This window comes from Hippocampus comes, unplaced genomic scaffold, assembly GCF_001891065.2.
Source record: "Hippocampus comes isolate QL1 unplaced genomic scaffold, H_comes_QL1_v1.1 scaffold177, whole genome shotgun sequence".
In the NCBI taxonomy this organism is placed as follows: Eukaryota; Metazoa; Chordata; class Actinopteri; order Syngnathiformes; family Syngnathidae; genus Hippocampus; species Hippocampus comes.
In genome coordinates this window covers 48,044-61,148 of record NW_017806158.1, presented here as the reverse complement: position 1 = coordinate 61,148, position 13,105 = coordinate 48,044, and the positions used below count along the sequence as shown (strand labels likewise).

The following is a 13,105-nucleotide window of genomic DNA, read 5'->3' as shown; positions in this document are numbered from 1 at the left end:
TGGAATAGGAACCAGTCTTTGTACCTGCGGGGTCCAGGTGGTCAGGTCATTCTGTCACGTAGTGAGGTGGTGGTGGACCCAAAAAGCAGGCAAGAGGGAGGAGCAGGGTGTATTTGAAGAAGTGTATTGATAAACTCAGAGAAAACGAAATCCAAAACAAACAAAGTCCAAAGTATCAAACAAAACACACGACTGAAGATAAAACATAACACGGACCAAAACATGAATGAAACAAACATGACAGCAAACAAACATGACAGTAGCACAAAGCAACAGCAACAAACAAACATGACAGTGGCAAAGAGCAACAATGATTGCTCGGGCTGGGAGTCCTTTTAAAGCCACTAATTACCTAATGACCAACAGGTGTGCAGCTGCAGGGAGAGCCCTACAGTGCCACCTGTTGGTCCCAAACCGAATCATGACAAGTTTCTGTGGACTGTGACATGAAACACAATGATAGCGAAAGAAGGAAGCTATAAATTAGGCAACAACAAAAAAAAACTCCTTCTACTTGTTATTAGAATACGAAAGCTGCTCCAGTTTTGCCTTCCCTTTGACTAACTGGTGGTTTGGGTTTCGTCACTGTTTGCCAATTTATGTATGCCGGTCACACCCGTTTTGTGTGCCCTGTTGTCACATCGCCCTTTTTTGCAATGTCCAGCACCTGAGTCAATTTGTTGCCGTCTTCTTGTCAGACATAGACAAAACATAAGTGGCAAGTTTGCTTGGATGCTGAATTTCATCGCGATCAGATGATTGGAAATTGGGGCTGCCACTAACTTGCAAGGAACCTTGATCTGCATCCGAAAATAGGGGCCCAAATTGATTATGGCAAAGCAAGATATGGCGCTCAAGACCGTATTGCTTTATGAGGACTGCAATGACGCCACACAATCGATTAGAATATGCTAAAAATGAGCTGACACCAAATGAATGACTAGAATTTTATTTCTTCCACTTCTGCTTCTTCTTTCACAGTCGTTTGCATTGATACATTCCAACGTGTGGTCATTGTAGTGTGACATACAACACATGTACATTGAAAACAATCATAATAATACCTCCTTCTGTGAGCCTTCTTTTATCTTAATTTAACTTGATGAAAAAAATGCAATAAAACATTCAAAAATAATGAATAATATTATTGTGAAAAATCTTTAAATATAGGTAGTTTAAAAAAAATATCAAACAATTACAGTAGGGGTGAATGCAGATGGATTTGTGTCCGCGCGTTTTGATTCTGAGTTCCTTCACCCGAGCGATCTAGACGTTGGTGCAGGGCAAGAAGTAGTTGTTTCCCAACACACGGAAAAACGTCCCAGTGCTCAGGCTGTACTCAAACATTTGGGGTCCACTGTAGATGTAAGTAAAACCTGGAAAAGAGAGGCTCAGTTTTATTTTTCTTTATTTAAAAAAAAAAAAGGAATTATACACAACAGCCTCCACTGATTGATTGTTGTTGACAATAAAGTTGTATTCAATTCAATTCAATTCAATTCACTCACCTCTGTACTGCAAAGCTGCTGTCACCTTCCCGGTTAGGCCACTAAAGGTTTCATCGACACGTTTTGGGAATCCGTCGTCCCTTTTCTTACTGGCTTCATCATAGCTTTTGACAAAAAGAATATTTCGATCGATTTGCAAACAGTTGCGTCATTCCTACCAATCAATGGTCCGATCATATCAATGGAACATACCTGTAGTAAGATCTGCCAACGAAGAACAGTGTCTTTTTTGATTCCGCATCATATAGAGCTGCGTCGATTTTTTTCACTTGTTTGGGAAGACCAAAAGTTGTTATTGCTTTGGGATATCCTTGAACAAGATCGTAGCCACGAAAAGACCAAACTTGACGACCTGCATCAAGAAAAAAGCCTTTTAGAGGATGCACGGTAGAGATGATATTTTGGATGAAAACAATGTGACATCTGGAGTTGAAAATTACATTCACACTAGGCAATTCGTTCGGGGCTTTTTGGCACGCTTGGCTCGAAATAACACGGGATGCTGCATGCAAACATGCATGGATGCAGCGTGGGATGGGGGGGAAGACAGGAATCGCACTGAGCGAGGCATGCGAGGCCAGAACTAGCCCAGTGTGTGTGTGAGACCTACAATAGAGACGAAAGAAATGCACTGTACCTTTGAAGAGAAAAACATTGCCCGAATATTGACTTTCATAAGCAGCATCAATTTTATTGGGGGCATTGGGCCACAGGTTGGTGATGAAACTTTGCTGAGGTGTCCTGCTCTGAGGGTAGATTCGCCAAAAGAACCTGAAACCACACCATACATGCATTAACTACGGCATATGAACCCTTTCCGGGACAGCGGTCACTACAGTGGACATCTTATCATGTTATCAGGTTACAGGGTGCATGAAAGGGTGAAGATGTTTGATTATTTGTTTGAATTTTTCAAATCTGGTGATACCTGTCTTTAAAGAAGAGCATCTCTCCTCGCAGAGTGGCCACAGCGTCAAGCACCATGCTCGAGTCACAAGCATCAGGAGTGGTAGGGGGCTGTGGCTTATCGGGATTGGTATCAGGGTCCGTATCAGGATTGGGACCTGCAGATGAAATATGGGCTTGATGATTTTCCGAAAAAAAAAATTAGGAGGCTGCACATGACTTTCGATGACATACCATAAAGAGACTGGATGCCTTTGACATCATCTTGCGGCAGACGAAAGTTGGAAGGGTTTGAGTATGAGTATACGGGGTACATGAGGGCACCGGGATCGTTAGAATGACTTAATCCCAGTGAATGACCAAACTCATGAGCTGCCACCAGGAAGAGAACATATCCTGCACGAGAGCCGACACAAAATCATCAGTCATTAGCCATATCCCGAGGCATTTTTAAAAGGAACGTACGTGAATGCCTACGCAATTTAAGAAACTCACCAGAATTGGAACGAAAGGTGAAGGTCTCATCCTCGTCAAAGTGAGCATCTCCTCCGATGCCAGGGGATGGGGCGAAGGCATGGGCCAGAGTTCCATCGGGGCCATCAAAGGGGTAATAATCACCATGTGCTGAAAATTAGGAAAAGATTGACATCAGAGGTGACACGCCTACGCTCTTGACTGTTCAAGATGCTTTTCAGGATATCCTATGTTTACTATGTCACCCTCTTTATACTCGTGATTAGAAAAACACGGGAAATATTTTTGCGGTAATCCGTGTACTAACGTGCTGCGAGCTCGTTGTCTTTCTGTTGAGTGATACAGCATGTTATGTCACACTGTAAATGATGTTTTGGATGCTTTAAAAACACAACTATCACCCAAATATGCCCCTGGCCTTATATGACAAGTCAACAATTTTTTAGGGGTGATGCCAATGACAAATACTAACTACACATCTAATAAGTCAACTCAATTAAGACTGAAGTTGTGTCACAAATATCTTTCGACTGGACAAAACTTGCGATCACAAGTCCAATTTTCTTTATTTTTCAGTTTTACTTTGAGTTATTCTATTCGTTTTCGTGACTTATAATAACATTGATCGACGCTGCCAAAGAAGATTTGTTGTCAGGACTGCTGGCAAACAATTTCAGTTGTCTTATTGCTTGTAAAATATCCCAGCCGTCTTGAATACAGCTTTACTACAAGTCAGTTAGTTATAAGGACAAAAGATTAATATTCATTCGTCAATTTATAGATATATATATTCATTCATTTTCCGAACCGCTTCATCCTCACTAGGGTTGCGGGGGGTGCTGGAGCCTATCCCAGCCGCCTTCGGGCAGTAGGCGGGGGACACCCTGAATCAGTTGCCAGCCAATCGCAGGGCACACATAGACGAACACCCAGCCATGCTCACACTCACACCTAGGGACAATTTAGAGTGTTCAATCAGCCTGCCATGCATGTTTCTGGAATGTGGGAGGAAACCGGAGCACCCGGAGAAAACCCATGCAGGCCCAAGGAGAACATGCAAACTCCACACAGGGAGGCCGGAGCTGGAATTGAACCAGGTACCGCTGCACTGTGAAGTCAACGTGCTAACCACTGGACTATCGAGCCGCCTATAAATATATATTTCTATTTATTTATTTCTATTTATTTATTTTTTTTCACCCTGTGGGGAAAATTGAGTGATAACATGCAAACTCAACACAGAAAGGCCCAAACTGAGATTAATCAGTCAATTCATCCATCCATCCATTTTCAACACCGCTAATCCTGAAGCGGATCATTCTGATTCTGTACTTACACAGGCGACCAAATGAGACCATGATGTCCGCCGTGCCACTGTAGATTCTCGTGAATCTAAGAGGAGTAACTTTGGCCCAAACGTCCAGCGCTTTTTCGATGGAGTAATCGACCTCTGACTCCGACATGTCTGGTGTATAGTTCTCGATCCTGAAGATCAACAAAAACACAGTGTATGGACCATATGTAATAATTCCGCAGTTTGACACTTACACATTTATTCATTTTTACGGCAAATCTTGTTCTACGTCACACGTGAGCTGGAGTTTATCCCAGATGTCAAAAACACAACATTCAGTTTGACACTGTTGGACGATTGAAAATCATTTATTTTACCTGTATGTCAGACTATTTTTCTGCCACTTGAGGTTGTTTCCAAAAGTTGAGAAACGGGCAACCTTGTCGTCCGGAACGCCACAGCGGGGCTTCCTCATCATCTCCAAGGTGTCATCATCCAGCGTTCCTGTGATTTTTAATCCGAAGAATCTCTGCATGTCACTCAGCTTTTTGTTGAGTTGACTGAACCCACGTCGGACGGATGGGCCACTTTCATCCGCGAGGTCATAGAATTTTCTCAGGTAGCTCTGTAAAAGAAGGCAACTTTATCATCAAAAAGATTTTACGGAGTAGAATATGTGCACTCAACATTTGGCAGATTGTCCACCTAAACGGGAGATATCAAGCCTGCTCAGATGTTAAAATCATAAAAGAGCAATAAAAGCACACACCTCTGCAAAAGTCTCATCTTGCGCTGTCAAATGCGACACGGGCCCACAGTAAACCGCAGCTGCCAGGCAGAGTAAAACAGTCAGGTGAAGAGAGCTCATGTTTCCCTCAATCTATTCAACTTGTTTTTCTGTGCTCATCGCACTTCTTATATAGCCTAAATGTTTCGCTGTTGAGAAACCACAATTGTCCTAATATGGAGAAAGAGGAAGTTGGGTTTGATTACTCACCCGACTTCAAAGTTTTCCACAACAAGCCCTGTAATTGTGATTTGACAAATTATGCTGAGGCAGATTAACAATAAAATATCGTGGGATTCTGATGATGATTTTTATTGGAACTCAATTTAACACTATTTTTAATTACATCAAAATAAATACAGTACAACGCGGGAGCTCTCATATCTTACTGTGGAAGTGTACTTAATTACCAGGATTTATTTCCCATGTCAGAATAATCTGGAGTAAAAAAGCAATAACACACAATTGAAAGCAGTTTGGAGGATCTTTTTGAAACTGGAATGTCCTCTTGTGCACTATTTTTGTTACTTAACATATGCATCTCAATATTTGATCAGTCTTTCAAAAGTGTCCATTTGTTTACATTGTGAAAATAAGGCAGGAAAATAAGGCAGGAAAAAAAAAATAGTATAGATTTTCTTTGATAGTGTCTATGGATATAAAGGTATCTTCAAATTTTTTGAGCACAAAAATATTTTCTGTGCCCTGCGATTGCCTGGCAACCAGTTCAGGGTGTGACCCTGCCCACTGCCCGATGAAAGATGGGATAGCCTCCAGCACTCCCTTGTGAGGATAAGCGGATTAGAAAATGGATGGAAAAATATTTTCAGTCGAATAAGACAAAGATACTCACACTTGACCTGAAATTTTACATTGAAGTATTAAGCAGCTGGATGACTTTAACCCTTTCATGCACCCTGTAACCTGATAACATGATAAGATGTCCACTGTAGTGACCGCTGTCCCTGAAAGGGTTAAAACCACAATACCAACAGCTGAGAACTGGCATGAGAAAATACCATTCTTACAACACCATACGAACAAAACATGTAACCACTCCCTTGGCGTGCCATCCATTTCCACATTATAGTTTGTAACAGTACATTGCAGTTATTGCCAAATATGGACTCGTCATTTTGGCTGTAGGACTTTTTATGGCCTTCGTTTATGCTTTGCAGCGATATAAATTCCAGTTAAGCATTTGCAGCTTCACTGGAAATAACATGTTCATTTTAGTTGGAGTCAACGATGAATAAAATACCATATACCGCTAATTTAGAGGCAGCAACATCTTTATAGCATCACAATACAATAGAATGCAGTTGAATCTTGTTAGATCTCCAAATCATAACCTGGAAGTTGTGTACTGTTTCACTAGTTTTTATGAAATCAAATGCATCAAGACGCTCAATTTCGCACAAAAACCAAATCGCTTATGCTCACTTTTTGGTGAAGTATGTGCTTATGTATAAGCTTATGCAAGCATATACTGTATTTGTAATCGTCCCAAACTTTATGGTAGGCAACATGGCAGAAGTCTCCGGGCCACAAAATGTGCTTACCAAACTAAAATGAAAACTAAAAACAAAACAAACCAAAAAAATCGTGCTGATGCAATATGTGAAATGCATATTGACTAAAACGCATTTCTACGTAATACACAATATGAAAGGCAAAACAAGGAAGGTGATGTAACTGCTCTGACGGATGACAGCAGCAACTAGTGTATGAAGTAATGGTGATCGCATCATTGTCTTAAGAGGCCTATTGCACACAAATACTGTGCACGGTGAACACAGAAAATATGTATTGGCTCTATATACCAAAAAATGGTTGATTGACATCTAATGTGCGCTTGAACGGGAAATGTGACAGAAAGATACTTACTCTTTCTCACAAGACCAGTTTAATGTCATGAAGATGAATCAGCTAAGAAACGTACGTAAGATGACCACAAACCAAAACAAGGCATTCTTCTTCTGCCGTACAGGAAATGTATAAATTCGAGTTTCATCACCGCCAAACGGGAACTAAACTGATTTAGTCAACTTGACTGAATATGTAATGAATAAAGAAGGAGTCATTGGCCAATGGCCACACATGCAACCATGGGTATGTTTTATTGACCTTATTTACTTTATCAGACAGGGTAAAGTACAGCATCACAAATGAGTGTGCTCTGCTACTCTGCGTGGTGCATGGCGCACAAGAAAAATATCCGTCAGTGTTAGAGGAATCTATGAGCAAAATTGTATCATGTTTAAAGTTTCATTTAATTTGGGCACATCTAAACGTTTGGGTGCGTATCCAGCACCCCCAAATGCCTGTGCACAAAGGCGCCGGCCACCTGGCCGGAGGGCTGTTGAAGTCCACAATTAGCACGTCAATGCAGGTGGGCAATCACAGGGGAGAGGGCGAAACTCGGTCACAAAAGGGGAATGAATAAATTTGGGAACAGCGGTTGAACAACAAAAGACGAGTTGAGAACACCCGTCGCGCCCAGGCGACATTTGTCGTCCGCGAAGTCTGCAACATGTTGACACAGTGTAGACCAGACAGAAAGGCGCCAATGTACCGGTGGTTCAAAGCTTAAACTCAGGTAACCAATCACTACCGAGGGGCCGGACCGGGGGTGCGGTATGCAAATGTCGGGGCAGTGTTTTCCTTGTATGTTACAATAAAAGTCGGAATTGGCGGGAAGGGAGCTCGAGTCTGTGATCATCGGAGCAACTACCGTCGTTCGCTCTCAGAGATCCGCTCCCGCCGATTTTGAAGACAATTTTCCTGTGTGCCGAGTCATTTCTTTAACTTTGTCCGAGAAAATCTCTGACAGTCAGCAACAGTGTTAATTTATTGTCCTCTAAACTACATGAATGAGCAATAGAGAAAATCTAGCCTGATTTCTATCTGAGCTTCTTTTTGGGCGTACATGTTACCAGATAATTATCATTCCGTCAGTTCCTGTTACAACATACATTGTTTACATCACTGCAATGAGAAAAGAGGATTTGGCTGTGTTACTTTGTATGTGTCATAATTTTATCATCTATTGTGTTGTGTGCTCTTTGACCAGACAAGAAAGCTTTAAGATGTATACCGGTACTTCCAACAAGTTCAAATGCTAGAGTTTGGCCATAAGTACAGTAAAATGTTCTTTGAGCGCACTGAACGTTCGCCTGGCTAGTATCAAGTTTCGCATTTGAAATTGATGACAATTTGATTTCTTTAGTCACGGAATGCAGAAAAGCTTCATCGTACAGTTCTTTGCAATGTATGCAATTTGGAATGGAAATACAAAACCATATATCTATAAAATTTTATTTATTTACATATTTTTATAGAGTAAGGTCAAGGATGGTCTGGAAATGGCTGGGACTGAATGAGTTATACATTGCTAGCTAGTGCCAGAACCTCCAAGCCATCATTTTGTAAATTTCATATTTTTTCAAAAATATATAACGGCCTTTTCACCTTCCACATGACAGTAACAGGGTCTCACGTATATGTGGGAGCTTGCCTTGCACAGGTGTGAGGGCTGATAACTGCCCCAGCCCGAGGGTCATTCTTCCACAACGGGGAAACCGCAAGCGCATGTCCGAGCGTATTACTCGCTTCACCCTGGTCGGCCCATTAAAGAAATGGCGTATATAAACTGTATATAAACCCAGTATAGCTCTGACGCCAGCAGACTCGAATTAATTTGTGGAGCTCAGAATTCAGTATACATATATATAATCGTCGCCGCCGCATGCGTGCGTGCTGTCTTATGAACACGAGTACCATACATTTTTGAATGTCCGTTTTTAATGCTGCTCTGACTATTCCAGGACTCTCAAGAATTTGTATTCTCAGCGTGCTCTCGAACCATCGGTGGCATGACATGAGGCTCACGTTCTGTTCTTGTTGTTGTTCGTGTTGTGCGTGTTTTGTCTGTTAAATGATGATGATGATGATGATGAAGGGGCGAGCCCTCAAGCTGCTTCCTCTCCTTCGAGACTGACCTCAGATCTTCTGAACAAGTACCTCAGGCTTTTTTTTTCTACATGTACACAGACTTATTTTGTGTTCTTAAGATGTATTTGATTGTGTGTTTAATTTTTAAGAAAATACTCTAGTCCAGATGGTTTAATGTTGTCGGACGGGCCTCTTTTAAGGGTTTAATTTTTTTTTTTTTTTGCAAGGAAAATTATTTTAATGTACCATGTTTTTTTTTTTAAAGGAAAATTATTTTGCGTATTATTGTTTTTGTAAACCATAGCCCTAACAGTTGTCACACTGTCCACACAAAATACGGATTAAAAAAAAACATCAAAAAAAGACGCCGATTGTTGTTAAAAAAAAAAAAAGGTGATGGACATTTTTTTTTTAAACATGGAAAGCGATTATTCTGCATATGTATGTAAAGAAAAAACGGTTTCTATTTATAGTTAAGTCCAAAATTGCCATATTTAGAGATTTTTTTTTTTTTATATCTGTTGAATGGGTCTCTTAGCTGGAGAAGTGTCTAAGTACTGGAAGCAGTTAAAATAATTGCAGAAATTTTCAATTTCATCAAATTATTTTTTCGCAGTATCAGAAATCAGGTCCAATGTTGTAATTTACAATTGTTGAGATCAGCACTTGTGATTTTTGTTTCATCTCAGACTCAAACTACAAATTCTCTCAAATTTAGGAGGTGTGTTGGTTTTTTTTTTTTGTAGTTGTTTTAAAAAAAAAATTAATTCTTAATGGAAAGTGGCAAAAAATGAATAATTACACCAAAAAAAAAAAGTAAACGGCCCCATTGTCACTATTCATGTTTTACCCCATCAAATCTTATGAATTGAGAATAAAAATGTCCAAAATTCCTGAAGCTAAGCAATAGAAATGTGTTGAGTCATACACGGTGTTTTAGAGAACAGATATATAGAAACACATGTTGGGAAAAATGTCGTGGGTATGAAATTGTATAAACATTGCGTTACTGATATTTTACATGTATGTAAATGACATTTTTTTTATTTTTCAACGCATGAATTTTTTTTTCATGCTCCAAAATAAGGGGTGTCAATATATTCTGCCAAGACCAAGTCTCGAACCAATATCTGTGCAGTGCAATGAAGAAAAGGAAGACCACATTCAAACTGTTTCAATTAACATTTATTTATTTGAATAAACATATCACAAGATGATACTTCTGGATGGCTGTCGACCAGCAGTGACTCAAATCAAGTAAAGAACTAGAATATATTATACTTGGCTTTGTGCTAACCACTGGACTACCGGGCCGCTATATATATATATATATATATATATATATATATTGTGTCAGCACAGCCAGTCAAAATGCTCAGATGCTAGCTAACCGGATTAAATGATACATAAAACTGAGCAAGGAAAAAAAAAAGATTTCCCTGCTAAAATAAATATTTAAGAGAAGAAAGAAAGAAACAACCCATCTTAGACTAGAATAATTTTGTTGTGTTTTCATGCTGATCTTGCTTGTGTGACCAACGAGAGCAAAACAGCACTTGCAGCAGCAAAGGCAAAACAAAAGAGCCAAGATTCGAACAGCCGGACCTTCAGTCACTGGGAAACCCCTTATGTGAGAAATGAATTTAGTTTTGACATGTGTAAACTGTTTTAGGAGTGATTGGAACTTTTGGCAGAGGATCCACTTGTTGAACTTTTAGGCCAAAATTACAAAAGGTTTATTCGGCGCACACACAATACTGCTCATCACCAAAAGAACGCCATACCTTCAGTTAAGCATGGTGGTGGCGAGCTATTTTTCTTCAGCTGGAACTGGGGCCGTTGTCAAAATGGCGGAAGTATGAACAATTCAAAATACCAGTCAGTGCTTGTGCAAAACCTTCAGGCCTCTGCTAGAAAGCAAAAAAGTGTTTGGAAAAGCCTACTACAGCACCTGAACTTAATTTGGGTTTAATCTGAAACAATTAAAATGGTGCCAGGTGTGTAACTGATACCAATTTAAAGAATATTGATCAAATACATCCTTAGCTATTACATGGTGTGGAAATTTGTGCAAATATAATCTCAGTCGTTTATTTTTACCTCACCTCTCAAAAAGATTTTTTCTTCAACTGAGGTGTAACCCTGGCCTGCTGTGAGTATACCTTTGGTCAGAAATCTGCAGTTTGAACAATTGCCTCACAGCAAGAAGACTCAGAGTTCAGCTGGGACCGTTCTGTAAAGGAGTTTCCCGTGCTTGCATTCCCTTTGGGTACTCCTCCCCCAGTCCAAAAAAATTTAAATTTGGTGTTAGAAAACACCTAAGAGGAAAACAGACAACAGGCGTGGGCTTGTTGCGGCAGTCTGCTATTATGAGACTAATAATCACGGGATTTAAAAAAAAGGATGATGTTGAAAAAGACAGGAGAGTCCCTGGATTGTTTCGCAATCCTTCTCCCTGCACCAAACTGTTTAGCTAAACAGTGCTCGAAACTGTTAGCTAAACAGTGATCAAATTGTTAGCTAAACAGTGCTCTGTTAGCTAAACATCATGGATCCACCAAAAAGATATTGAACCGACTACACAGAGACAACAATGACTTTGGAAAAAGATTAGACTTCATATTCTGAAATGATCTTTTGAACATCAGGGGCAGGAGCTTAAAAAATGCAGTCTTGAGAAGACATTGACAAAACACGCCTGAGTCTTGATGACGACGCCTGCTCTCAACAATCTTGTTCAGGATCACAGGGAGACGGTGCCGATCCTTTACACACTTCTCAATAATGCATGATAACAAAAACCAAAATTTTGAATCAGGTAGACCAATATATTATTTTATTGTCATTGTGCAGAGTAGAGGTACAACGCCAATGAAATGCAGCTAGCACCTAATCAGAAGTGCAAAAATAAATTATATACTGCAACATAAGTGATGCGTCATCTGTTATGTACAACGATAAACAACAAAGTTACAATATACAAGTGTTATATTTTATATAGTCTGTATACATGTGTATAGGATAGAAAACTATTTACAGATTATTATATACAATGTCAATTAATAATTTAGGAGGTTAGGTGTGTGCAGCATATAATAGCGCAAATACCAAGTTTGTTGAAGTACTTAGTGAGTGCGACGCTTTTTTTTTTTTTTTTTTACAGTTGGGAAGTTTAACGAGATTCCAGCACGGAAGCTCTCCCTGAGCTTCAAAGTTGGAAGCCGAACCTCATCTCTAAAGAGTCTTTCTGTCCCAAAAGTGGCAGAGGTGTGTGCTTCTTGATCAGCTGTGAGAAGTGAAGGGTTTGAGCGAGGACTCGAGATCTGAAATGCTGAACTAAAAGTCATTGAGCGGGTTGCTTATGTGTTGTGATTTTCCATTGTGTGAGGATAGAATCCGGTGACATTAAGATGGTCGAAGGCTTTCAAAAGGAGGTTTGTAAATGCCAGATTCCTATACAGTGGTACCTCTACTTATGTAATTAATTGGTTCTGGAAGAAATTTCTTAACTAGAAAATTTTGTAAGTAGAGACGCGTTTTCCATGTAAATGTCGTAATCCGTTCCAAGCCCACCAAAAATTTCGACTTTTTCTAAAGCATAAAATTGCATCAAAATATGTAACAAATACATGTTAAAATTAGATTATTGAACAATACATGAAAGTTATGCATAATGTAAAAACAAAGAACAGAGTAAAGAATAAAAATGATGGTCATTTAACTTTTAACTGCGTTATCGTTTTTTTGCCCTCTTTAGTGCATGTTCTCTCTCAGAAGAGGTTTTTTCCTGTTTTGTAAAAAACTGATCCAAGGACGTTTGCTTTTGTCAGCTTTTAACATTCCTTCGAAAATGTCCAAGGCAAACATCAGCGTAGTGAGTGATCGCCGGACTGGTGAACACTTTTTCTGGGTGGGTCACGTTTACGTAAAACTATCGGAACGCCTCATGGCCCGAGGGGCGAATGACACGGATGCTGCATAGACACACATCTCTTTATCTATACACATGGACACATGAGGTCCTTCTTAGCCAATGGCAGAGCAGCTGTAAGTGTGTTGTGTTCAGGAAACTCGGAGATACGAGGAGCAGCCCATACTGTATTTTTACCTTTCATATCTTGAAATTTCTTTCATAACAAGAGGCGATATTTTGCTCTTGAGGCGTTTTGTAACATGAAAATA

At 39.9% G+C, this 13,105-nt stretch overlaps 1 protein-coding gene across 1 annotated transcript; it reads right to left on the bottom strand.

Annotated features, from left to right (window-relative positions):
* Positions 1-933: 933 nt before the first annotated feature.
* Positions 934-5,085, bottom strand: LOC109531162 (collagenase 3-like). The gene is made up of 10 exons (XM_019895287.1): positions 4,952-5,085; positions 4,560-4,807; positions 4,225-4,373; positions 2,910-3,038; positions 2,649-2,810; positions 2,437-2,572; positions 2,146-2,279; positions 1,701-1,860; positions 1,509-1,612; positions 934-1,376 (listed from the first exon to the last, which is right to left on the bottom strand). Exons 1-10 carry the CDS (start codon positions 5,048-5,050, stop codon positions 1,267-1,269), a joined length of 1,431 nt encoding a protein of 476 aa, XP_019750846.1. The 5' UTR covers positions 5,051-5,085; the 3' UTR covers positions 934-1,266.
* Positions 5,086-13,105: the final 8,020 nt, after the last annotated feature.